Genomic DNA, 25,445 nt, shown 5'->3' with positions numbered 1-25,445 from the left:
TGTCCATGGAATTTTCCAGGTAAGAATACTGGAGTGGGTTGCCATTTCCTGCTCCAGGGGATCTTCCTGACCCAGGGGTCAAACCCATGTCCGCTGTGTCTTCTGCACTGGCAGGCAGATTCTTTACGATTGTGCCTTGTTAGTAACCTACTGAAGGCAATGGCAACCCACTCCAGTGTTCTTGCCTGGAGAATCCCAGGGACGGGGAGCCTGGTGGGCTGCCGTCTATGGGGTCACACAGAGTCGGACACGACTGAAGCGACTTAGCAGCAGCAGCAGCAGCAGCAGCAGCAGTGTATACATGTTAATCCAAACCTTCTGACTTATCCTTCTCCCTTCCCCCTTTGGTAACCATAAGTTTTCAAAACTGTTTTTTTTTTTTTTTTTTAAAAGCGCTTCTCCCTCTCCTGTATGTTTCTTATTAATTTACATACCAATATCTGTAAATTCTACCTTCAGTTCAGTTCAGTTCAGTCGCTCAGTCACGTCCGACTCTTTGCGACCCCATGAATCGCAGCACGCCAGGCCTCTCTGTCCATCACCAACTCCCAGAGTTCACTCAGACTCACGTCCATCAAGTCAGTGATGCCATCCAGCCATCTCATCCTCTGTCGTCCCCTTCTCCTCCTGCCCCCAATCCCTCCCAGCATCAAAGTCTTTTCCAATGAGTCAACACTTCTCATGAGGTGGCCAAAGTACTGGAGTTTCAGCTTTAGCATCATTCCTTCCAAAGAAATCCCAGGGTTGATCTCCTTCAGAATGGACTGGTTGGATCTCCTTGCAGTCCAAGGGCCTCTCAAGAGTCTTCTCCAACACCACAGTTCAAAAGCATCAATTCTTCGGTGCTCAGCCTTATTCACAGTCCAACTCTCACATCCATACATGAGTACTGGAAAAACCATAGCCTTGACTAGACGGACCTTAGTCAGCAAAGTAATGTCTCTGCTTTTGAATATGCTATCTAGGTTGGTCATAAGTTTTCTTCCAAGGAGTAAGCGTCTTTTAATTTCATGGCTGCAATCACCATCTGCAGTGATTTTGGAGCCCCCCAAAATAAAGTCTGACACTGTTTCTACTGTTTCCCCATCTATTTCCCATGAACTGATGGGACCGGATGCCATGATCTTCGTTTTCTGAATGTTGAGCTTTAAGCCAACTTTTTCACTCTCCTCTTTCACTTTACCATTTTCTCCCCATTCTTTCAGTTAACCAATTTGAAGTCTCTGTTGAATACTGCAGTAGCATTCCTCTGGTCTCTCTGACTCCTAACTCTCCCTTTTCTACTCTGTATACTCAGTGTAATTCAGTTGCTGAATTCACCTTTATGTTCACCTATGTCCAAACCACTGCTAAGATCAAACACCTTAAATGACATGCAAAATGCTCCCTCTTAGTCCAATTTAAGTCACCACAATTTAGTAAGGGAGAAAGATAGAAAAGTGATCTTCATGTATTTGTCTTTTCAGTGTTTTACTGTAAATACTATCAAGGACAAAAGTTATTTCCACAGGGGGTGATAAAGACAAGGTTTGGTGGAAGACAGCTCTTGCCTTGAATTCTGGCTGTTCCTCTGGGAACATCACAATCACCTAGCTTCAGTTGTCTCACCTATTAAAGCAGGAGAGAAACACCTAGCTCTTGGGGTGCCTGTTAAGATTAGGGGTAACATGCATAAAGCGTGCGGCGCCTGATCCCGTGAGCACATGCGTGTGCTTAATTGCTCAGCTGTGTTCCCCTCTCTGCAGCTCTGTGAACCATAGCCCAGCAGGCTCCTCTGTCCAGAGGATCTTCCCGAACCAGGGATTGAACCTGTGTCTCTTGCATCTCCTGCATTGGCAGGTGGATTCTTTATCACTAGTGCTACCTGGGAAGTCCAGCTGATCCCATAGTTTGTACTAATTAACTGTAGCTACTCCTTTCACACTCATGGTGGAGCCCTTATACATCTGGCCCCTGAAAATACACATCCTTTAACTGGAAATGGGGGCGGGGGGCAGGTGGATACAAGGGGAAAACCACAACCTCAGGAAGAGTTAGGGGAAGGGGACAGTAACTAGCAGTTTCAGGAACTGAAAAGGGGGAGCTGAAGATACAGACAGACAGAGAGGAGGACCAGGTGTGTTTCAGACGATGAAGCGAAGGCAGGACCTGGATGCCAGATGAGGAAGACAGGGAGGAGGCCAACCTTCCCGGAGAAGCAGGTTTATTGCGGGCAGTAGAGGGGGATAAGGTTAGCTGGATAAACCATGAACATCTCAGACACTAAGCAGAGTTTAATCTTGGTACAGCAGTAACGGTAAAGCCATCGTAGTCTCTTGGGCAGGTTAAGTGTTGTGATGAGGATAGTGGTGTTGGAAAACCACATGGGTAGCTGCATGTGGCAGATGGGAGGGCGTGAGAAGGTGGTTCTCACAGTGTTTTTAGACATTCACACGCATGGCAAAGTGAGCTGGCCACAACGGGAGAAGAGCAAGGGCTAAATCAAAAAGACATTCTGAGAGACTTCCTTGGTGGTCCAGTGATTAAGAATCCATCTTGCAGTGCAGGGAACATGGGCTCCATCCCTGGTGGGGGAACTAGTATCCCATGTGCTGTGGAGCAACTGAACCCACGGGCTCTGGAGCCCGTATGCCACAACTAAAGAGCATGTTCACAGTGGAGGATCCCATACGATCTAACAAATACCCTGTGTGCCACAACTAAGACCCAGTGCAGCCAAATAAATCTTAAAAAAAAAAAAAAAAAAGATATTTTGAAAGGAAAAAAAAATCACAGGCCCTCATAACAAATACCATAAATGAGCTTGATCCCTAGCCTCCCTCCCCTAAGACCTAGATTTTATTTTTTTTCCTGAAGCCATTTCGAACACTCTGCTCCTCCAAGTCTTTGTTTTCTGAAACAAAGCTGTGACTAAGTTCACCAATTAATCAATCAACTCTTTAGCTATTCTGGCTCAGGGTAGAAAGATTCCTGCTCAGATCTTCCCGAAAGAGGAAGAAGAAAGTTGGGACTATCAGTTAATCAATCACAACTCATGTTTGAAGATTCAGAGCCTTCCACACACACTCCTCCTAGAATCCAGATACTTGTCCCCCTCCCCCTGCTCCCACAAGCAAACATCAGGCTCTATATGTATTGCAGCTAAATGTCACTGACTGCCAAGCAGATTAGAATGTATCCCAAAGTATACAATTTCTAAAAGGGAAAAAAAAGTCAAGAATATTTGAGTCTTTTAGTTTCAGTAGGTGGCATGGCATAGGAACAGTTTCGTCCTTGTTAGTTTATAAATATTAGATTGCATGAAAACTTCCAAGTTCTCTGGGACTCATCCTTGCTGGCTGGACCAGTTTTTCTGATAGTACATTTGCTTGCTGAATTATCAATCCAGCTAGCTCATGTTATGGGCACTCAACTTTTAAAAATTCTAAGTTTCATGAGCCTCCCAGAATAAGTCATAATGGCACCCCACTCCAGTACTCTTGCCTGGAAAATCCCATGGACAGAGGAGCCTGGTAGCCTGCAGTCCATGGGGTCGGTAAGAGTTTGGCACTACTGAGCAACTTCACTTTCACTTTTCACTTTCATGCATTGGAGAAGGAAATGGCAACCCACTCCAGTGTTCTTGCCTGGAGAATCCCAGGGACGGGGGAGCCTGGTGGGCTTCCGTCTATGGGGTCGCACAGAGTCGGACACGACTGAAGCGACCTAGCAGCAGCAGCAGGACATGAGCTGAGATGGAGATAAGATCTATCAGTCTCCCCTCAGCCTGCTCAGAAAGTCTCCTCTGAACCGGGAATGTCAGATCTTCTTTCAGAGAAAAGCCCCTAATTTATCATAAACTGGCATCGAGATCTGGACAAAATAAAAATGGTAACACTCCGTCAGACTATAGGTAATACTGAATGAGAGGAAGCTATCAAAAGAACAAGATAAATACTCCAAAGAACAGAAAAAGTAACGTCCAGGGACAGACTTCAGTGAATGATACTAAAATTATACTCTTATTTGGAACAACATATGCAGTGGGGAAAGGCTAGAGCTTCCCTGAGAACAGCTAGTAAGCAAGAGGTAAGCTGTCTCTAGGTTTCAGTGTAATCCATTTCACAGACTTGCTCAGCGTAAGCTGAGAAAACAGAGGCCCAGGTAAGGTAAGGACTTATTCTAGCTTGGACAACCAGCTAATAGAGCAGGGAGTGGAGATAACTCAAGTTTGCCGGAGTCCTGCTTCCTGGCCATATGCGTGGCCCTCTCCTTGAGGACAGGACGAAAGGTAGGGAGACATCTCAGGAACCTTGCCACACCGTGGACTTGCGGCTGTGATGTCTGGGTACAGGATCTGGGTTCTCCAGAAAGTTTGTCTCAAAGCACTATCGTGATTTTCATGTGAAAATCACCCATGGTTTTTAGACATGGCCATCAGTGTGTTTTTTGACAAACCTAAGACTCTCATTCAATAACCACAATACAACTCACTCTCATTAATTAAAAAGAATGAGAGCAGCTCATATATTTTTAAGAGAATAAACATGTTCCAAAACCACCAAGATCTAGCTTTAACTGGAAGATAAACCCAAGTAGTAACCCTAACCCCAATCCTAGCACATTGCATATAGGAGATAAGATGAAAACCACTAACCCCATATAATTACTGAAGTTTGTGGAATACCACCACAATCCACCCCATTATAAGAGGAGCATCAAAACAGCATAATATACAGGCTTCCAATAAATAGGTTTCTCTAAAACTGCAGTTTTTCTTTCTTTACATTTAGAACAATTAGATTAAACAAATATATTATTATAGAGGTCAGCAACCAATTCTTTAAAAATAAACACACATACCACACACCTTAAGAACCTAGGGTTTAGACACACAAAACCATTATAAAACATGAAATATGGTTATATTGGTAAAATATATTTACATTTTCTAAATTTATCATTTTTTACCTTTCCAGCTTTAAGTACTAAATTCTACAATGAAAAAAAAAATTGGGGAGAGACCAATCACATATTTGATAATTTCTCATACCAATTCCTCTAACAACTCTCTGAGGGTAAGTGTTGTATGGTAGTTGCTCAGTTGTGTCCGACTCTTTGCGATCCCATGGACTGTAGCCCACTAGGCCACTCTGTCCACGGAATTCTCCAAGCAAGAATACTAGAGTGGGCAGCCATTCCCTTCTCCAGTGGAGCTTCCTGATCCAGGGATCCTACCTGGGTCTCCTGCATAGCAGGCAAGATTCTTTACCGTCTGAGCCACGAAAGAAGCCCAGGATAAGTTTTATCCACCCCAATTTACAAAGTGGAAACTGAAAGAGTAATCTGATCGTACAGCAAGTAAGGAGAAGAGCTGGAAATGAATCCAGATCATCTACATCCAGGCCCTTTTTACTGCATCAACAATTCTGCATGTATGGTCTGCAAGCCCTCAGGGGTTTCCAAGACCCTTTCACAGGGTCCAGAGAATCAAAATTGTTTTCATGAAACTACTGACACCATTTGCCTTTTCACTATGTTAACTTTGCACTTATGGTGCAAAAGCAATGGAGCATGAATCTGCTGGTGGTCTTAGCCTAAATCCAGGCAGTGACACTTGATTTTACTAAGAATCACTGCATTCCTGCCACTCACGTACAGTACTAACACTGCCAGTTTCTCTTTGGAATGAATGCCCTTGATGAAGCAGTTAACAATTTTAAAACTTTATGAAATCGCAATCCTTGAGAAAACCTTGTGAAAACTCTGTGACAAAATGAGAAAAATGCATAAAGCACCTCTGTCACACATAAAAGCACCACAACTGTGCCTGGAGAAGTATTAGGATTTGTGCAACTGTTTGAGTTGGACGCTAGATAAGCCACTTTTTTTTTCCCCCCAAATGGAAGACTATTTGAACTTGAAAGAATGACAGGCTGGCTATTCAGATTTGTGTATTTGGCAGATATTTTCTCAAAAATGAAAATGTGAGCCTGTTATTGGGAGGAAAACAACTGTATTTGTTGCCAATGATAAATGTGAGCTTTCAAGCAAAAATTAAAAACTTTGGAAACTGAGACTTTTCTGATGAGACTGGCTGTTATTAACAAATGTGATTGACATATAGAAAGAAAATGTGTTAACATTTGAAGACCTGAATAATGTGGTAAACCAGTATTTTCCAAATGATCAATACAGGCTATTACAAAATCATGCATGGGAAAACATTCCATTCTTTACACATTTAAAGTATTATATGGATTGATGGATTTGAGAATAACAAAGTATAACAATTTCATTGATAGGACTTCAGACTCCACACTGCAGCTGTTTAAAAAAAATCACTACTTATCAAATTTTAGTGTATTATCAAAAAAGAATATCTAAAATTATCCGAAAAAGCTATTCTTTTTCCCTTTTATATGTCTGGGTGAGGCTAGGTTTTCCTCATCTACTTCAATGAAAACAATGTATTATACTAGACTGCACAGAGATTTAGATACTAGGATTCAGTTACCTTCTATTATGGCAGATCTTAGAGATTAAATGCTCTTACAATTTTATTATGGAAAATATAGGAATTCTTCATAAAAACATGTGATGGGTTTTTCATTATTTTAAAATGAGTTGTTACTACTTTTCTCACTTCTTATACATTTTCTCATTTTAATTGCTAATAAAGTAAATATTGATAGCTATAATAATCTACCTGAACCTAAGTTTCTCCATAAGTTTATGTTTATAGGTCCTCAATAATATGTTTTAGGTCCTCAATAATTTTTAAGCATATGAAGTGGTTCTGAGATCAAAAAGATTGCGAACTGCCACATTATATCCTGCTGCCTTCAATATTTAAAATAATAAGATAGCAGAAAAATTTCTCTTATTGACACTTCTCCGAAATATTTAAAAAGATCACCAAGTGGGAGTTTGATATATGACACAGGGCACGCAAAGCTGGTGCTCTTACAACCTGGAAGGATGGGGTGGGGAGGGAGGTGAGAGGGGGGGTTCAGAATGGAAGGGACACATATATGCCTATGGCTGATTTATGTTGGTGTGTGGTAAAAACCATCATAATACTGTAATTATCCTTCAATTTAATTAAAGTTTAAAATATACAGAGAAAAAAGATCACCAATATGTACCCTAATTATTGTTACTGATCAGAATGTATTTAGGAAGCCCCTTCCCTGTGGTCACATATACAAAAACAGGGATCCTCTAAAATAAAATTCTGTAAAGGAAGCCTTATAGTTCCAATAGCACCCTAATCAAATGAGGGGGGGAAAGATTGGAATAGAAAGAGTTCTAACTACCTTAAATAATTTCAAACCAAGACCTTGGCTGATGCCCAGAGAATGATGATGTCTCACTAGTAATAATAGGTGGCAAAACAATCATATTCCCTGACAGCTAAAATCAAGGAAGTGTTTTTAATTAGCCTCTAGAATTATACTTGACATTACAGAAAAAAAAAAAGGAAAAGGAAAACACCTACATCTAGCTAATTATCTGTAATGTTTCATGACTTTCGTCACAGTGGGAAGATATAAAGTTTTCATTGAAAAGTAATTTTTTAAGAGGACAGATCCTCTTATCTTTCAAGCTGGCATTAAAACTTTGGTGAACCAGTCAAAAAGTGGAAGTAAATGCTCACATGCAAATACAAGAGTTTGACATTCTCCATTCCTGTAAGAAGGTATGGGTATCTATTTCTTCTATTAGTTATGTTTATAAACAGAGCTTATACAGACACGTTACTTTCTGCAAAGTACATCTGACTTAATTTTTTTTTAAGGTTTAAGGATCTACAAAACACTAAGCATTTTTATTTATTTTTTGGCGGCATCACACGACTTGCACAATCACAGTTTCCCAACCAGGTACTGAACCAGAACCCAGGCCACTGTAGTGAAAGCCAGAATCCTAACCACTATGCCACCAAGAACTCCCCTGAAGCATTTTTTTTATTATTATGCTTATTAGATCTATCAAACACACGTTAAATGACTGGAAACTAAAATATCTCAAGAATAAGTCAAATTACACCTCTATGTCAAAACCAACACACCCCAAAGCTTAAAACTTAAGGTTTTGAAATGGAAGAGTTGAAATGGCATCCATAAAAGCATAGAAATGGTTGGTAGTTTAGGAAGTCCAACACTGGGGATAAGAATGGTAATAAAGACGTCTTACTTCATTTAGGGTAGCATTAAACCAAAGTTACCTTTAAGTAAGCCATAAAAGCTGCTCCATTTACGCCACTAATGTACATTTAAAGTTTTTACGTTATATATATTTTACTACCATTAAAAAATAATAATGTTAATAGGCCCCAAATCATTGTACAATTTAAATGAGTAAATTGTACAGTAAGTGAATTATATCCCAATAAAATTGTTAAAAAAAAAACAAACAACACTGCCCCAGATGCTGGGGCAATTCCAGCTGTGAGTGTCCCCATGGAAGTTTACATGTTACAGAGATCAACTGGCTGGTCTCACTAGTAAAGATGCTCTGACCAGCAGGAAGATGTTTGACAGTCACCGCCAGTGAGATTAATTATGGTCTTCTTGGTGTCAAAACTTCTCTAAGATAACTTGAATAAGACAAATCAACAGGAATGTAAATAAAAAGTCACATACTTGGTTCCTTTAAGCATATTTAATATTTGAATTCTCATTCTTCTATTTTCCCAGACCCCAGAAAACAGAGTTTTTAGATGACCAATATTTTGTTCCAGAAACATACAGCCTTATCAGCTAATTCATAAAAGAGCTATTTTACAAAGGTACATCTGGATAATTAGAACAATAAAGTCTTTTAGGCATTTCAAAATGTGATCAGTAAAAATACATGATTATTAATAAAGTTTTTTTTTTAAAGATAGTTCCAGATTTCTTTAAAAGTAATTTCTGTTAAAGAGTAGTACATGATTGTACGGTGAACAAGGAAAATAAAATACTCTAGTAGGAAGAGGCTGATTAAGAGTGACCCACAGTGTGCACAAGTTACAGTTATGTTTGCGGCACACCTGCTTAGCCATTGGCACCTGGAAATGGCGGGCAGGGCTTCCTTCTAGGAGGTACACTTTTTTTTCCTACCAGTTTATTTTCAAAACCATCAGTACCAGTGGAGAAGAACAAGGCAAAGGAACTCTTTTCTTGAGGAAAGAATAATTATGCAGATCACTTTGAAAAGTGGTGGAGGAGTCAGAGGGAAAAAAAAAAAAACATGATTTACAAAACAGGAATTGTAATTCTAGGGCATAAAAAGTTAGCCAGCAGAAAGATGACTGGAAGGTCCTGCTTAATTTTCTATCTTGAGGTCCTCTGTACACAGTTTTGAACCTTGCCCCCTGTGATATATAGGGAAGGAAAGACTGACCAAAGCTCTTGTAGCTCAAAATTACATCATATACCACCTTCAAAGAAGACAGCTTCCAGTCTGAAATACAGAAGCTCAACATAATACACTGAACTTAATGATATCAGAAAGAAAAAAGTATGCGCGCGAAAGACAACTCACAGTAGGCATAATTATTTAGCTTCAAAAATAAGGGGACAGTGGGCTTTTCTCCTCTACTACTATCACACTAGCTCCCCACCCTCCTCCAAGGACAAAATTAACAAAAATATTTTTGAGAGGGACTCATCCTTCCTAACGGTCGATCAAAGTTGTTTCAGGGAAAAGAAAGCAAAAAAGCACCTTTTTTTGGTAGTGTATTATAATAAATAGTTACAGTTTAGGTCCTAATAGCCAAAGATAACCCAAGCAGTCCGAGTTATTCATAGCTGGTTTTAAAGTACACAAAATATACGACTTCTAGGGCAGTGATCATGATTTTAAACTACAGCACTTTGGGGTTTATTGATTTGCCTTGCTGAACTCTGTTCTCGGAAAAGGAAAGAGACACCTCAAATGTAATCTGCCACTTAATAGCAAGGGAGCCCTTACGGCCACTGCAAAAAGCACAGGGTCACGGCAGGTCACGATAGCTAAAACCAGCTCTCCTGCTCTGGGAAGGTGGCTCTGTCCACCGCCCTTGGATCTTTCCACATGGAAGTTGATTCCAACTTCCAGTCACCAACTTCAAGAAAACGGCTTTGACAGTCATCAGTCTCACCCCAAAACAGAGATTACCTAATTCCATTGTCCTGAAAGGCAGGTATAGTATCAAAGTAGGATGGATGTGATTATAATGGACAAAAGGAAAAAAAAATAAATAAATAAAAGGAGAGCATGGGAGGCCAGGATGATGATGAGGAGGAAGACATGAGGCTGATGAGATAAAAAAGAAAACTCAAAATCGTGGAATCTTTTCAGAATTAGATTTCATTTGGGGGCTTCATTTGAAGATCTAGACACAAATTTATTTGGAGGTACTAGAGCAATGGTCAAAATATTTTTCCAGTTAGCCTTGTTTTTGTTCCAAGGAGAGGTTAAACTTCAGGAAAAAGAAAAGTAAATAGTTGCTAAGGACAAGGGGCTGGCTGAACCAGAAGAGAAACTAAAACTCTGCTAACGCACAAATCTTCTTAAATAAATGAGTGCTAGGGAATTATTCAATGACCTTGTACTATCTGAAGTTAAGATGAAAGTTCTGTTTGTATTTACCTTTCTTCTGATGAACTGCCCACTGATGGTATTAGTGTCAAGTAACTACAGGTACCCCTTTTAGTTGGGAGTGACTACATTATTTCCAGCAGCACAATGTAACCATTTGGTTTCTACTTGTTTCTCTTAAGAGATACAGAAAGTTCAAGTCCCAAGCTTTACTTATATATTAGCTTCTGCTTCTAAAATTTTTAATCCCATTTTGATTTAATTTATACTTGGGCTATAAATCAAAATAAAATTCTAATTTATAGATGAGGTCCAACGATCCAAGCTGGTCTATTTAAAAACACAGATCACTTTTGGAAAGACAGAAACAAGAATCTGGACACAGATGAGCTTTGCTAAGTTGTAGTGGTGTTTATAAATGCAGTTGGGAATCCTTACCACTTATGATGGGGGGAAATTTATATATATATTATATATATATATATATATGTTTAGGCAGATGGTGAGGGGATGGCAGGGGAGAGTAAAATTACATCCTAACTACCCACAGAGTTCAGAGGGTACTACTGAAAGACATGAGCAGTGGATCAACTCCTTGTGTATTAACAGAATTGTAATATTTGACAAATGATTTTGTTTTTGATTGGCAAAAATACTTCAAAACACATTAATATATACCTGATGCACAAAGAAAACCACAGAAAGCCAACAGAACTGAAGGGAGTTCTCAAGTTACAGTTCTGAAACATTTATCCTCTGGAGGGTGCTGCCAGGGCTACCATTCATTCTAGAGCAGGCAGTTCCCAACGCCTTGCCTGCAGTATCCAGTGTATGTTCTGGTCTGCAATTTTTAAGGTCAGTCATGCACCAGTGTGGAAAGAGCTCCAGCAGTGAAGTCTGAGGATGTGCTTCTGGAGCTGGCTGGAGCAGCTCTGCCTTCTCCACCGCATCCTTTTCCACTCCACCCTTGGCTCTCTTTTCAAACTCTAAGAGCCCTTTGGCACCATCAGTGCAAAAATCAGAGTCAAACCTCCAGGTACTAAAATTTTACTGGCCTTATAATCAGCAGTACCCGTGGCTCATGAAAGCCATTGTTCAACTCAGTAGTGATTCAGTTACATAACCTTCCCACACTCTCACCCGCTCCCATCCCACCCTTCCTCAGCAGCCCCCAACCCTGCCACCACCTGAAGCATCTGTTTGTTTTCGCTTCCTGCTCAGCTGGCAGGGATTATTTTACACAAGTGCCAAGGTCTAATGTATAATTATAAAAATGAAACAATACCAAGGATAACAAATTTATAGTCAAGAAAATAAAATTTGCTTTCCTCTCCCTCCCAAATCCCAACCCTCAATAGAAAAGGAGACGATAGAAGAAAACACACCCATTTTCAAGTGCCTGCTATTTAGTACATTGAGGATTCCTGTTCATCGGGAGCGGATCCCAGCTACAGAGAAGAGGTGCTGGCCTCGGGTGGGAGGAAGCCCCCCACCTGGGAGCACAAAGCTCAAGTCCTCTGCTCGCAGGAGTCGCGGCAGAAGACTTTTGGGTATGCTTTTGAGGGGACCCTCAGACAAGCAGCCTATGGGACAGCAGAGGGCACGGGACATCATTCGGTAGAGACCTCATGCTCCTCCCTCCTCTGCCCACTCCCTCCCCCTCTTCACCTCTCCAGTCACCTCCTGATACCCCATCCTGAACTCTTTGCTTCAGGAGCAGTCAATCCTTGGGTATACTAAATACAAAGGGCTAAAACTCTCACTACTCAATTAAAACAAAACATGGCAAAATAAAAATTTAAATGTGCTTTCAAATACGGAATGAAGTCAAATAAATACATCTGATTTTCTCTTTTTCTTAAGTCTAAGTAAAATTTCATATTCTACACCCAAAGCTCTATACATTTGGTTTCTGTTCTGAATCAAAATGGATTTCTGAGAGTAAGAAGAGCAGGGCGAGAGCATGGATGTCCCCTCGCGGACAAACTTGTGCAGCTGCCAGGCTGTGAAGACCCAGTCCTGCTCTGGGCCCCAGGGGGCATGGCTCCCCCAGGGTGTTTGCAGGCAGATCCTCTGTCACACGTCACACTCTCTCTCAGCGTCCACACTGGAGCCAGGACACGGTGAGACAAGGCTGGTGCTCAAATCCAACAACCTGCAGTCACCTCCAGGACACGTGGCTCTAACTTTTATCTGGGAAGAACAAAGAGGTGTAGAGGTCAAATTAAGGAGAAAGAATGAGTTCAAATTAACACAGAGAGGGCCTCCCTGGTGGCTCAGTGGTAAAGAAATCGCCTGCCAATGCAGGAGACTCAGGTTCAATCCCTGATCTGGGAAGATCCCACATGCCGAGGAGGAACTAAGCCTGTGCACCACAGCCACTGAGCCTGTGCTCTAGACCCGCGTGTGGCATCTACTGAGCCCACACACCCCAGCGGCCATGCTCTGCAACGCGGGAAGGCACCACAGAGAGAAGCCCATGCACTGCAGCTAGAGAGTAGCCTCCGCTCGCAGCAACTAGAGAAAAGCCCTCGCAGCAATGAAGACCCAGTGCAGCCAAAAATACAAACATGAATAAAATAAAAATAAAATTAACACGAGAGTACACTTGAAACCTGTGGACCTTGTTAACATCTTTGTTTCTGGATTGGAATAGCCTCATTCAAAAGAATGAAGGCAAGTGAGTACAGACTGCTGCACTGAACACGGGAACCATCTGTGGTCCCCAGGAGATAGGAAAGCACAGTGGGACCCGAGGAGAGCCTGCCTCCACCGCTACGTGGCCTCGGTTTAGCCCCCTCGCTGCAGCTCTGCCTTTTGCTTTTGCAAATGGGAAGAAAGACAGAACACAGGTGCCGTGGGGACTGACAACTGCAGCTCCTCTTCGAGAGGAAGAGCTGAGTCAGCAGACGGTGGCCTCTGCTTGATGCATGATGTTCAGAAACAGGTATCTTTTTTTTTGTTGTTTTTTTAAAGACAAGAGATGAAACAGAATCTCACAAGGTTTTCACTTTAATAAATCATTTCATTCAATGGACTGTTCAGGCAGGATGATTCTTGAGTCAGAAACCCACAGCATTCACACACCTGAGTGCTTGTCTGTGAGGGCTGATCCAGCCAGCCTTTGGCAAAGAATGGTGTAACTTTCCTCCACCTTCTGTAAAATAAAACCCACAGGTTTTTCATTCAAACATCATTTAAAAAAAAAACTTTATTTTGAAAATAGGAACAAAGCTTTTTGTATATTACAGGTCTAAGCTGTCAAATTTAACATTAACATCATTAAAATTTTTGTTAATAGGAAAAAAAGAAGTAAATTTCATTTCCTTTTACCTGCTTCTCCCTTGAGTGAATAACTTAAAATGTTCCCATGCAGAAGAAAGTAGAGGAGAGGGCAACTATTAGAAGTGATTATTCCCTCCTGCCCTGGAGTCACCCTGAAAATGATCCCATATGTGGCATGAGCTAAGTTAGAGCCAATGTGCCCTCAATGGCCTCTTAGAATCTTACCAGCCACAGGACATCCCTATATGTAACCCTACAAAGAAAGGAAAACCTATCACATGAAGGTGAAAGAAAAACTAAAGGAGACCAATCTTTAGCTAAGAGACTAAGAACACTTTGAACTCTGCCCCCAAAACCTCTACTAAGTAATGTCATGACAAAACATCTGGGCTCTGGTACCTATGCCTACGGATGGCAAACTTACAGAGTCCTGTTGTCAGAAATAACCACAGAGGTCAGTTCTGCAGTGATGGCTCACACAGTGACATCTTCAATTGCCCATTTACAGAACCCCTACTCATAGGCAGGTCTTTAGGTTACCACTGGAGACAATTTCTCTCTGTCACAGCATCTGGGAAACTATCAACATCACCCTACAATTCACAGATAATTAATAGGTGATGGCAAGTTAAGGCATTTCCCAGCCTAGATTCCTAACTACACAAACTCCACCTATCTCAGCTTATTGCTCACATCTTCTCATGGAGGTCAGCCAATCATCCCAAATGTATTCAGGTCCTTAAACTTTGAAAGCCATACACACAGTTTATAGAGTACAACTTTTTCTGTTCTTGTGATGTGTAACCAGATAAAACAATGCTGACCTTAGTTTTTCATCCAGGTCTACTCACAGATAATGGTCAGAGAAAACACACAAATCTAGACCCTCAGCGAGGTTACTGACATCAGCATGTCGATCATTCTACACTTCCTCTCTGTTAAATGTGTTTCTTATATCCAACTCCTAAGGATGAAGTCCGAGGTACCTTTAAGTGTTCAAGGTCAGCCTCTATTTTACGAATGTACTCCATGATCTGGCTTTGTGAATCAGCACAAGCAGAGGGACTCTGGATCTCAAAACAGGAATCCTCCATAGCTCCCCAGCGCTGCTGGACCAGGAATTCTGGGGTGAACGGTGAAACAGCCCCATCAGAATGAGCATTCTGGGGAGAAGGCTGCTGCTGGTGTCCAGAGTCCAGAGAGGGGATGCCTGCCCCGGGCTGAAGGGGGAACGAGGAAGCAACCTCGTCGTCTGTGGAGCTCTCCTGCACCGGGTCATAGCCATCAAGGATCAGATAGGTTCCTACAGACAGAGACAGGACAGGTTAAAGAGGTTAGTACCACCTCCAACACATCGGAAAATAATGTGGGGTGATGTGCTGACACCTTTAAAAGCTACTGAAAAGTGAAAGTTAAAGTTGCTCAATCGTGTCTGACTCATTGCAACTCCATGAACTACACAGTCCATAGAATTCTCCAGGTCAGAATCCTGGAGTGGGTAGCCTTTTCCTTCTCCAGGGAGTCTTCCAAACCCAGGGATCAAGCCTTGGTGGCCCAAATTGCAGGCAAATTCTTTACCAGCTGAGCCACTAGAGAAGCCCAAGAATACTGGAGTGGGTAGCCTAGCCCTTCTCTAGCAGATCTTTCCAACTCAGGAATTGAACTGGGGTCTCCTGCATTGCCAGAGGATTCTTTAACATCTGAAATAGCTTAAAAGCTATTAAAGAGGGGGAAAGGCCATTAAGTCCCAAATTTCCAAGTTACATTTTCAGGACATCAGAATTTTCTTACTTCAGATTAAAGCTACACTTAGCAAACATTCCTGGTAATTCCAGAATAACTTCATGTTTGCTAGCATTTTACAAGTTAAAAGTTGAAAACTACCAAGTCCCTATATGATCTTAAGACCACTTTCCCTGTCAAACACCTACCTGGCCTCATCTCTCACCATTTTCTCCCACAGCCTGTGCTCTTTAACCACAGAATGCCTGCTCTGGCCTTGCAGACTATGTGCTCACCTCCTCTGTTGGAACACTCTACTCCTGGACACCCACACAGTGTCTTCCTTCCCTTCCCCTGGGTCTCTGCTCAAGTGCTACCTCATGAGAGGCCTTCTTCCCTGACCACCCTGTCTGTTATCCTTACTGTCTGAGCCCCTCAGCATGACTTATTTTTCTGTCTCATCCTTACTATCTAACATCTATTTATTTGGTAACTTATTTACTGTTACTCTTTCCCCAAGTGGTGGTGAAGCTTCATGAGACAAGTGGATTTTTCTGTGTTTTATTCACTGTTACATCTCCCGGGACCTAGGATGGGGTCCAGCATAGAGTAGAGACAGTATCTACTGCATGAAAGAACAGACACTATACACAGACACACAGACACATACATGAGATAACGCTTGGATATCCAAGCAACATCGATTTCAGCACATAGGACAAATAATGACGATCGAAATCAAAGTTTAAATGTGAAAGGAACTTGCCTGAGATGCGCAAATTAACATCCTTCTCTTCCTTTTTAACTGCTCCATCACCTTCTGATGGATTATCATCACTATGTGCTTCACGGGCATCAAAAAAGTGCTCTCCACTCTCATCAAGACCCCCTTCTGGCTCTGAGGGAGGCATCTCTGGGGTCATAATCATGTGGTCCATTACTAAAATGTCACTTGCCTGGCTCTCTTGGAATGCCAGTACTACTGAATCCCGTGGAGCAGAAGATTCAGTTGAAGTCCGTGGACTGTAACAAGTTGAAATGTCACCAGTTCCAGTTCTAAAGGGCATCTGTGCTTCAAGAGGATGACAGGCCTTAATATTTTCAGGGTTCTGGGTTCCACTGTCTGCCTGCACCCCCAGAGAGGCTGTCCTGCATCTTGGAAAATGTGGCCAGTCTTCCTGAGTGCTCTTCTCAGTCAAGCCCAGCTGGTGTACCAGCAGCTGCTTCAACAAACCCACTAGAAGATTTAGGAAGTGGGGAGAACACATGCATTCACATAACCTCAGACAGACAGAATTAAATTAGAGGAATTATAATTTCTCTTTTAAAGCCAGTACCTTTTTACTAACATACAATAGCAAACATTAATTTCACACAATCATTTTTTGTTTGGTTTGAAAAATGAAATAAAACACCATCTAGAGAAAATTTAACATTAAACTAGACAAAAAAAAAAACCTGAAGAATTCTCAATAGAGATTTTCCTATTATTCTCCTATTTAAAACTGTTAAATAACCAATACCATGCCTGCCTCCACTTTTTCTTCCATATAACTGGAATCATACCCCCAAGGTACTTAAAGGGATGTAGAAAAGCTGTATTAACCTAAACAAAAGAATCTAAAAGTTCTGCTTTTTCCAGAAGCCCACACTATTTACATAGGCATTATTTTTTCTAATTTTATTAGAGACACAGAACATTTATTTTATCATCTATAATAATCCAAAGAATCTCCTTAAATGGTGACAAAGAAAACAAAGCTGGCCTGCAAATTTAATTCCAATGTTTGGTACCATGCATAATTTCAAAGGATAAGGAAATATTTATTAGTTTTTAAAAATGACCTAAGTAACACAGCTTCCTTAAGTTGCTAAAAACAGAACCAATTTAATTTTAAATGGGTCAGTGTATGATGTGAGGCCACTCAATGAGAGGGTCAGTGGAGCAATGTTAGTGAAACCATCAGAAATCATTACCACTGTTAACTCAATGAGTCTAGAATACAGTAAGTCTTAAATGACTTGACCAATTCCCTACTTTCAACTACCTTGATTTCTGTCTTCCCTTTAAATAAAGTCTCCACACGGGTTTGGGTCTTTGACCCTCTGTCTCTCTGTTCTGCAGGCACTCCCTGAGAGATGCTATGAATTCATATGGCTTTGACACTCAGAGCCATCTTTCTCCCTAACCTCCTCCACAATTCCAGTCTTAAAATTCCAACCTCCTGCTCATTCTTCCTCTTAAACGGCTTGCCACTCATTACTTACATCTCAACATGTTTTAAAATTGAGCCCACAATCTATGGCAAAGGAAAGAAGGAGAAAATAAAGTGTAGCAGGGGGCAGTGGCAGTCCTTTCTGATTTTTATTTCTGACAAGAAAACTGAAATTATCTCTAAATATTCCCTTTCCTTTGTCCTCACATCCAAAGAAGTCAATTGTTTTAAGTATCTGTTGGTTCCTCACTTCATTTTTATTTCTCTAACACCATTCCACCATTCTCCAAACCCATTTAGCCTCAAGCCCAGACCACACCAATCCTCTTTCCATTCAAATTCTTCTGCAGCTCTCGGCCAGAGTATTCTTTTTCATTACTAATACATATACTCCAGCTTAAAAACTTCAAATGGTTCTTTCTCTGCAGCCAGCCTTTTTCCCTTCCTCCGGTACACCTGAGACATGTAATGCACACCTGTCTGTGGGGGGATAGCTAAGAGAGTGGCAAGGAGCACCCAGTCGTGCACGTGTGTGTGTCTGTGTGTGTGTGTCTGTGTGTGTGTGTGTGTGTGTAGAATGGCTGTAGTGAAGAACACTACAGTATCCACAAGAAAAACAGAAGAATATCTGTAGCTTGAAACAGTCCTCAGAACTCTGTGGGGTGCCGCCCTTCAATCTAGTCTTCAGGGTCCATAACAGCTGGGCTCCACAAAGTGTCCTCCAGCTTTCTAACCTTGCCCCACAACTCCTTTAGCTTGTGTGGTCTCCCACACAGGCCAGCTGCCCTACTCACTGCGCTCTGAACACCCTCAGAGGTTTAGCCTTTTTGTTTTTGGTCCTACCATTCTTCTTATCTGAATGACTTCTATTTATTCTCCTATTAATAAATACCTATTTTGAGTCTTACCCATTCTTCAAGGCAGTAATCACAGCTCTCTTGTTTTCTAATGCCTCCCTTCTCTGGTCACTCAAACCAGATCAATTTTGACATATCTATAAAGTTTATCTACTTAAGAAGGTAGGGGAAAGTTTTCTGTCATCTTCCAAACTAGACTGTAAAATTCTTGAAGAGAAAATTCATAGTTTATACTTTCTTGACTCTCCCTAAATGGTTGCATAGTACATTATAGAACTCTGGTGCTTAATAAGTATATCTGTGTTAATGTATGAATAGAACTTACAATTCCTTAGTGCATCCAGTGCCCACCGTTCTTCCGAGACAGGCAAGTGTGGATCTGGGATTGTGATTTGATAATTCACTTCGACTTCCTTTAGTGTCCCGTCTGCATGCTGCTCCTTTGCAAACTGTCTCTCAGCCACAAAGAGGTCATCTACTTCCGACTTCCCAGAGGTACCCAGTGAATGAGACTGAGGTTTTGATGACATTAAAGGAGACTCTAATCCCAAATCTCTGTCTGTTCAATGGAACAGAGAAAGTAGAATACATCTTAGCAAAACTTTTAATGTGAAGCACCCAGAAAAATATTTGGAAAAAAATAACCACATGAGCTACAGAGATTGTCCACGAAGTAAAATGCATGCACTTAGTGTGGCATTATGATGGCACACAGAAGGTGCATGAGCAAAGCCTGTTAAAGTGAACAGCAGATGCCAGAACCTGCATAAACGAAAGCAGTTAAGAGTCTCTTCACATTTTATTAACTAACATGTAGACTACTTTCTTCCAGGTTAACTTTGCAAAACAGCTCACCTGGACTCTGCAGACCAGTGACTGAAATGCCATGATGCTCCACTTTTAATTTTGGAGGTTCTTCTTCATCATTGTCTCCTCTACAGGAGAAAAAATAAATAAATAACCTTTTAGCCTCACAAGGTGCCTAAAGATCACTGCAACAAAATGTTAAGACTCATCCATCGTTTTTCGGATGCCACTCAGGAGCAGAGGCACACTCACTCGCACGGTGGCGGCTGGGGCAGTGGGATCGGCTTTGTGGACTGCTCCTTCACGGATGCGGCCATCCGACATATTAGGTCCTGCCAGCTGCACGTTTGAAAACAGCACAAAATACACACAGAAGGGAAAGGAAAACGAAACACATTTTAAATATACTCAGACAGCAGAAATAAAAACAACGAACTATACCAGAAACCAAACCAAACCAACCAACAAAAAACCCTATTTCTGCCAGAGGTTATCTTTATTTTGGAGACATACTGTTAAGTAGAGATGATAAAAACTCTATACTTTAAAGAAAAACCTAACAACATTATGGATACACTACCCATTAAAAAAACTTCACTTGACACTTGTAGAATTTTTTCTTTAGAAAAGATACTTTTCCAAGTAAGAGACAAGAACACTGGAGTGGGCTGCCATGCCCTTCTGCAGGGGATCTTCCTCACGCAGGGATCAGATCTTTCTCTCTTACAACTCCTGCACTGGCAGGTGGGTTCTTTACCACTAGAGCCACCGGGAAGCCCAAGTAAGAGACGGCTATCTAAAACAAGTTCTTGAAAGAACATCTCTCAGAGAACACAGAGGAAGTATCTGTTTCCATACAGTTTTTGGTTTTCAAAGTCCTGTTACAAAAGCAAGGTTAAGAGTGTGCAATATTATATTCAGAATAAGAAGACACAATAGAGCAAGGTAGCTATGTCCAGTACATACACAGTCTTTTCAGAAACTGTCTGTGCCACCAGTTCATAAATTTGGGCTCCATTATCAGACATGGAGATGACGAATAAAGCTTTGTTATCTGAAAAAAAACAAGACAAATTTACTCTAATGATATGACCCACAGAGGCTGCGAAAGATGTTTCTAGTGTGCTGGTACTATTGTGCATCTTAATCTAAGTAAAGGTTACATGTGATCACTCTGTAGACACTCATTCACTTAGTAAAAACTCATCAAATACAACTTAAAAATTCTGCAAATTATTTTATACTATATATATTATACTTTAATAAGATAAAGATTATAAAAGCTAACACTAATTCCACAGTAATTTATTAAAAATAAAAAAGTGTCTATTATCTAAATTATTGAACTAAACATTATTTTTGCATTTATTCTACATTGCCCTTTTGCTAAATGGCTAGTTGGTAATATTCAGTAGGTGTTGATGAAACGAGGTCATAAATGTATCTTACCACCATGGAATTAAGAATTTTTAAAAGGGATCTTCATTATTAGCACTGTTAACGTGTAACTTTCTAACTTAAACTGATTTTTTAAAAACCTAAACCACACCCACTTCTCCTGTTTTTGCTTTTTCCCCACCATATCAGAAGAGGAAAGCCCTGTCAATGGCTAAATTCAATATTTCTTTTGGTAAATGTCACAGTGCACTTGAGAATATGAGCATTATTTTCAAACATCTTCTGATATTGATTTCTAACATAATGCCACAGTGATAAGAAAACAGGCTCTGTATGATTCAATATCTTTAGACCATATATTTTACACCCAGTTATACATCTTTGGATATGTTCCAGTATTTCCTGGTTTATAGTCTGTGGGAACTTGAATAGAATTTCTATCCTGTTGTTGTGTGCAAATTATATAAGTCTTAATTATGTTGAATTGGGTCATAGTGCTTTTCCAGTCTACTGTATCCTTCTACTTTTCTGTCTGTTCATTCTTTTAATTTTTCAGAGTTTGATATTGAAACTCCAACTAAAACTCTTATCTATTAAAAAAAATAATCATAATACATAGTGGAACCATATGTAACTTTGTTTTGTATTCTCCAAGTCTCTGGTAAAGGTGTTATCATACTTTCATAATTTAAAATAAATAAATATTTTATCTTCTCAAAAAAATAAATAAAAATAATCTAAAAAAATAAGTCTGTCTGCTATGTTAGATGCTGCCCAATCCAAATAAATTTTTGCCCAAATAAACTCTTCAAGTTTTTAAAGAAACTAACAAAACAATGAAAGCCTTTTCAATGGGATTAAGTCCAATTCACCATCTTCACTGATCTGAACATGAAATAAAGATCAGAGTAATATGCAGAAAATTTTTAAATGAGAAAAATTATTCAGGGAATCGAAACATCCTAAATAATTTTGGGATATAAACTCATAATTCACATTCTAGGCAGTAAATGCATTTCACTTGATCTGTTTAAGAATATAGAAGGAGCAGAACTCCACGTCAGCTGTGCAACTCAGACAACACTGAGTGTCTTATGCAATGTCATGATGCACCTGGAGATCAGTGTCATTCAGCGGACATACTCGCCTGTTGCCACTTGTCGAACCAACACCGTATTCAACTTGATGACAGGGCTAAATGTGTGTTTGCTGTCAGCTGTAGATGCCAGAATCTTACTGTGACACCTTAACACCAGTCTATCATCCTGCTTTTGTAACAATACAAGAATATCTTCCAGCAGCAATGTATATAGATCTAAAAATAAAAGTGTAGGAAAAGGTGATTAGTATAGAAACTGAGAGGTGTTTTACAAACTTTAGAACAATTTGACATAGAAAACTGATTTCTGGTAAATCTAGTAAATTTTAAAAATTGACCTGCTATTGTTTTTTAATTTCATTTTTAATAATTCATTTTTAAAGTATCACAACAAATAAAAAAACAATGGTTCTTCACCACAGATAGTTTGAGATAGAGAAGTTTAAAAGAAGCTTAGCCTGATCAGCATACAAAGATGGAAACAGCACTGGATAATGACACAATTTTCTGCTTCATTCCTAAGTAAATATGTAACACATTTCACATGTAAAAAAATAACATAAGCAGATTTTCTGTAAATGTATAAATAACACAAAGCTCCACTGCTAACTGCTGTAACTGAAAAATGTGAGTGGATATCTTTTCTCTTTGGCATAAGGAAACTTTCCTATTCTTTTCTTTCTCTGCTCTCCCCAAATTGGCAGACAGTACACGTACCAATAGTTTTATCTCTATTCACCTTCCAAACCAATGGGCCTTCGTGAATCATCTTCCTTTTTGTTAAATCCAAATTCTGCCAAAATAAGGAGAATTATATACAGATTATTTCCAAGCACTTAGATGATATTCCATAGTGTCTCCTTTCTAGAAATTCCTAATATAGAAGGCATCATTTACATTCACTATTATTAATATCTGTAAGCTATTGAAAACAGAATAAAAATCCAGTTAAAGTAAGCTACATAAAATATTCTAAAAAGGAAAACGCATCTTGTAGAAAAACACCCAAGAGTAAAATCTTTCCAATCTCACTCTAAACAGATGACAACAGCTAATAAAAATGAAGCAAACATTCAGTCCCTAGAGTCTCAACCCCTTTCCTTATTTTTTTCTATGCATAACTAACTAGATCATGGCTTATGCATATGAAGTCTCCGAGTTCTAGGCTCTCGTTCCAAAAAAAGCTCTAAGGACAGCATTCATAGAAGTCCAAGAAGTACTCAGGCTTGCTCTAAATATCAATAACTTGAGAGAATTATCTTTTAGTATAAGCAGCTCTAGAAAAATCTTAAGTCTATGGACTTCTGGAAGGAAGCTCAGCATATCAGCATGTGTTTTGATAAGCTGTTATGTAGGACATAAAAGTCTGTTTTAATAGTCACCAAATAAATCTGCCAAAAGAACCAGTGAAACAGTACAAGAAAGACTTAAAATCCACAGAAGTAAGTTAACACAAAAACTCCATGTACTAGAAATAGCAATTCATAAATATTTTACTATCATTCCGGTAACAGTTTCAACTTTAATGCTTTGGAAGAGCTTCATAGAAAAATAATTATATTCCTTAACTAAAAAATCTGGAAATTTCCAACAGTAAACAGCCCTACTCTTACTCAAACTATAGAGTACAATAAAATTAAATTTAACAATAAGGAAAGTTCCTTAAGTCTCCTACAAATTCTTATCACAAAAAGTTAGTTTCACACAAAATATTCCTCTGATGAAAGACTAGAGCAGTCTTTACACACAGACCAAGACATTTAAAAGGAAGAAAACAATCCTTAGTACAGACAATCTATGATGTAAGAGCTCCTTCAGGTGATGTATGTTCCCACTGAGATGTTAATCATCTGCCAGGTCTTCAGTAAATTTTATTTTTTAAGTAATGATTAGACCATCTCTTACCCTGAGCTCTTCAACATTTGGGTATTCTGACAACTTCAGATTAGAGGTATCAAGGCGACGCTGATAATCTTCCAAGCGCTGAAAATCAGAGAGGACGGAGCTAAGGTTACTCCTTTGGAGATCAATGACCTCCCTGTTTCTTAATCGAATGCAGACACTCCCCCTGCATTTACTGAGCGCTCTGCAACATCGCTCTGCAACAACTCACTCTTTCTTAAAACACTCCCTTCTTTCGGCTTTGGTGACACTACCCTCTCCTGGTTTTCCTTCCACCTCTTCAGCGCTTCCAATCTTTTTTTCAAATTCTCTGGCCTCTAGCTTGTATTTACTTTCTAAATAGCAAATCACATACATGGTACAAAATTCAGAAAGTAATATAAGGCACACAAAAAACAGTAAGTCTCCCTCTATGCTTGTCCACACTTTCCCCCAAGTTTTCTCTAAAGAAGTAATCACTAATACCCATTTCTTGGGTAGCCTATGAGGAAAATTCTAGGCAAAAAATAACACATATGGATATAAGTTAGCTTGCCTCTCTGCATGCTGTATGTAGATATACCCTTTTTAAAAGAAATATATGGTAACATAATATTTTCATATGTGTATCACTTATTCAAAAATAACAATATAGTCATATATACATTTCTGTGTATGCATCATATCAATGCATCTTGGTGATGGTTCCATTAGCAAATTGAGAGTGGGCTCATTTTTTCAGTGGCTGTGTGGTATTCAACTTTGTGAAAAAACTATAGTTGAATTACATCTTACTAATGGACATGTATATTAGGATCCACTTTCAGAGGAAGAATGGTTGGATTAAAGGGTACATGCGTTTTTCCCAAGATTATAAAATATTTCTGAATAGAAAGGTCGGCATGTATATAGTAAATGCCCATATACTGATCTACATTCCACAATTAACATCTGCTCTGTTTTATCACGTATCTGTCCATCTACTCATCCCTCTATCTGTTCATCATTCCATTTGATATTTTGGATGTATTTCAAAATAAGTTACAGATATAAGCACACTTTAAACATTTTATCATTAACAGAGCTAACAAGAGCTCAATATCATGAATGGGAGTACAATATTTGTTTACAGTTGTTTTTTTCAAAGTAAAATTTACATACAGCGAAATGTACACATTTTAAGTGTACCTTTCCATGAGCTTTTACCAATGCATATACTTATACAATCAAACTCCTATCAAGATATGAAATATGGCCATCACTTCAGAAGGCTCTCTCATACTTCTTCCTAGCTAAGATCTGTCCCCACATCTTCAGTGACAAACCACTTCCCTGATTTTTTCCCACTGTAAATTAGTTTAGCTGGGTCTTATAAGTTCACTAAACAGAATATATGTATGTGTACTCTTTTGTGTCCAGTTTCTTTCACTCGAATAATGTTTGTGAGGTTCACACATTATTGCTGGTATCACTTTAGCTTATGACTATACTACTTTTGGTTTATGCTACAAACATTCCAGTAGAACTCTATGGACATATATCTTCATTTCTCTTGGGTAGATCACTAAGAAGAGAATGATGGATCAAAAGATGAACATGTGAATATGTGTTTTGTAAATTTAGATATAAATT

The 25,445-nt window shown here is 39.7% G+C and overlaps 1 protein-coding gene across 2 annotated transcripts in view; it reads right to left on the bottom strand.

Annotated features, from left to right (window-relative positions):
* Positions 1-12,339: 12,339 nt before the first annotated feature.
* The window catches only part of ARHGEF12 (Rho guanine nucleotide exchange factor 12), a 158,561-nt gene continuing 145,455 nt past the window's right edge, over positions 12,340-25,445 (bottom strand). For both annotated transcript variants that reach the window (XM_040258116.1, XM_040258117.1), the window contains 11 exons: positions 23,838-23,915; positions 22,650-22,725; positions 21,981-22,148; positions 20,402-20,489; positions 19,688-19,774; positions 19,484-19,563; positions 18,954-19,187; positions 16,322-16,792; positions 14,820-15,136; positions 13,636-13,705; positions 12,340-12,741 (listed from right to left, as the gene is read on the bottom strand). In XM_040258116.1, the coding sequence (XP_040114050.1) occupies positions 12,731-12,741; positions 13,636-13,705; positions 14,820-15,136; positions 16,322-16,792; positions 18,954-19,187; positions 19,484-19,563; positions 19,688-19,774; positions 20,402-20,489; positions 21,981-22,148; positions 22,650-22,725; positions 23,838-23,915 (1,680 nt within the window). In that variant the 3' untranslated portion in view covers positions 12,340-12,730. The remainder of the gene's footprint in view (positions 12,742-13,635; positions 13,706-14,819; positions 15,137-16,321; positions 16,793-18,953; positions 19,188-19,483; positions 19,564-19,687; positions 19,775-20,401; positions 20,490-21,980; positions 22,149-22,649; positions 22,726-23,837; positions 23,916-25,445) is intronic.

The sequence above is a fragment of the Oryx dammah genome, unplaced genomic scaffold, assembly GCF_014754425.2.
Source record: "Oryx dammah isolate SB20612 unplaced genomic scaffold, SCBI_Odam_1.1 HiC_scaffold_17, whole genome shotgun sequence".
NCBI lineage: Eukaryota > Metazoa > Chordata > Mammalia > Artiodactyla > Bovidae > Oryx > Oryx dammah.
The sequence above is the reverse complement of the archived record's forward strand: the minus strand, read 5'-3'. Positions and strand labels throughout refer to the sequence as shown.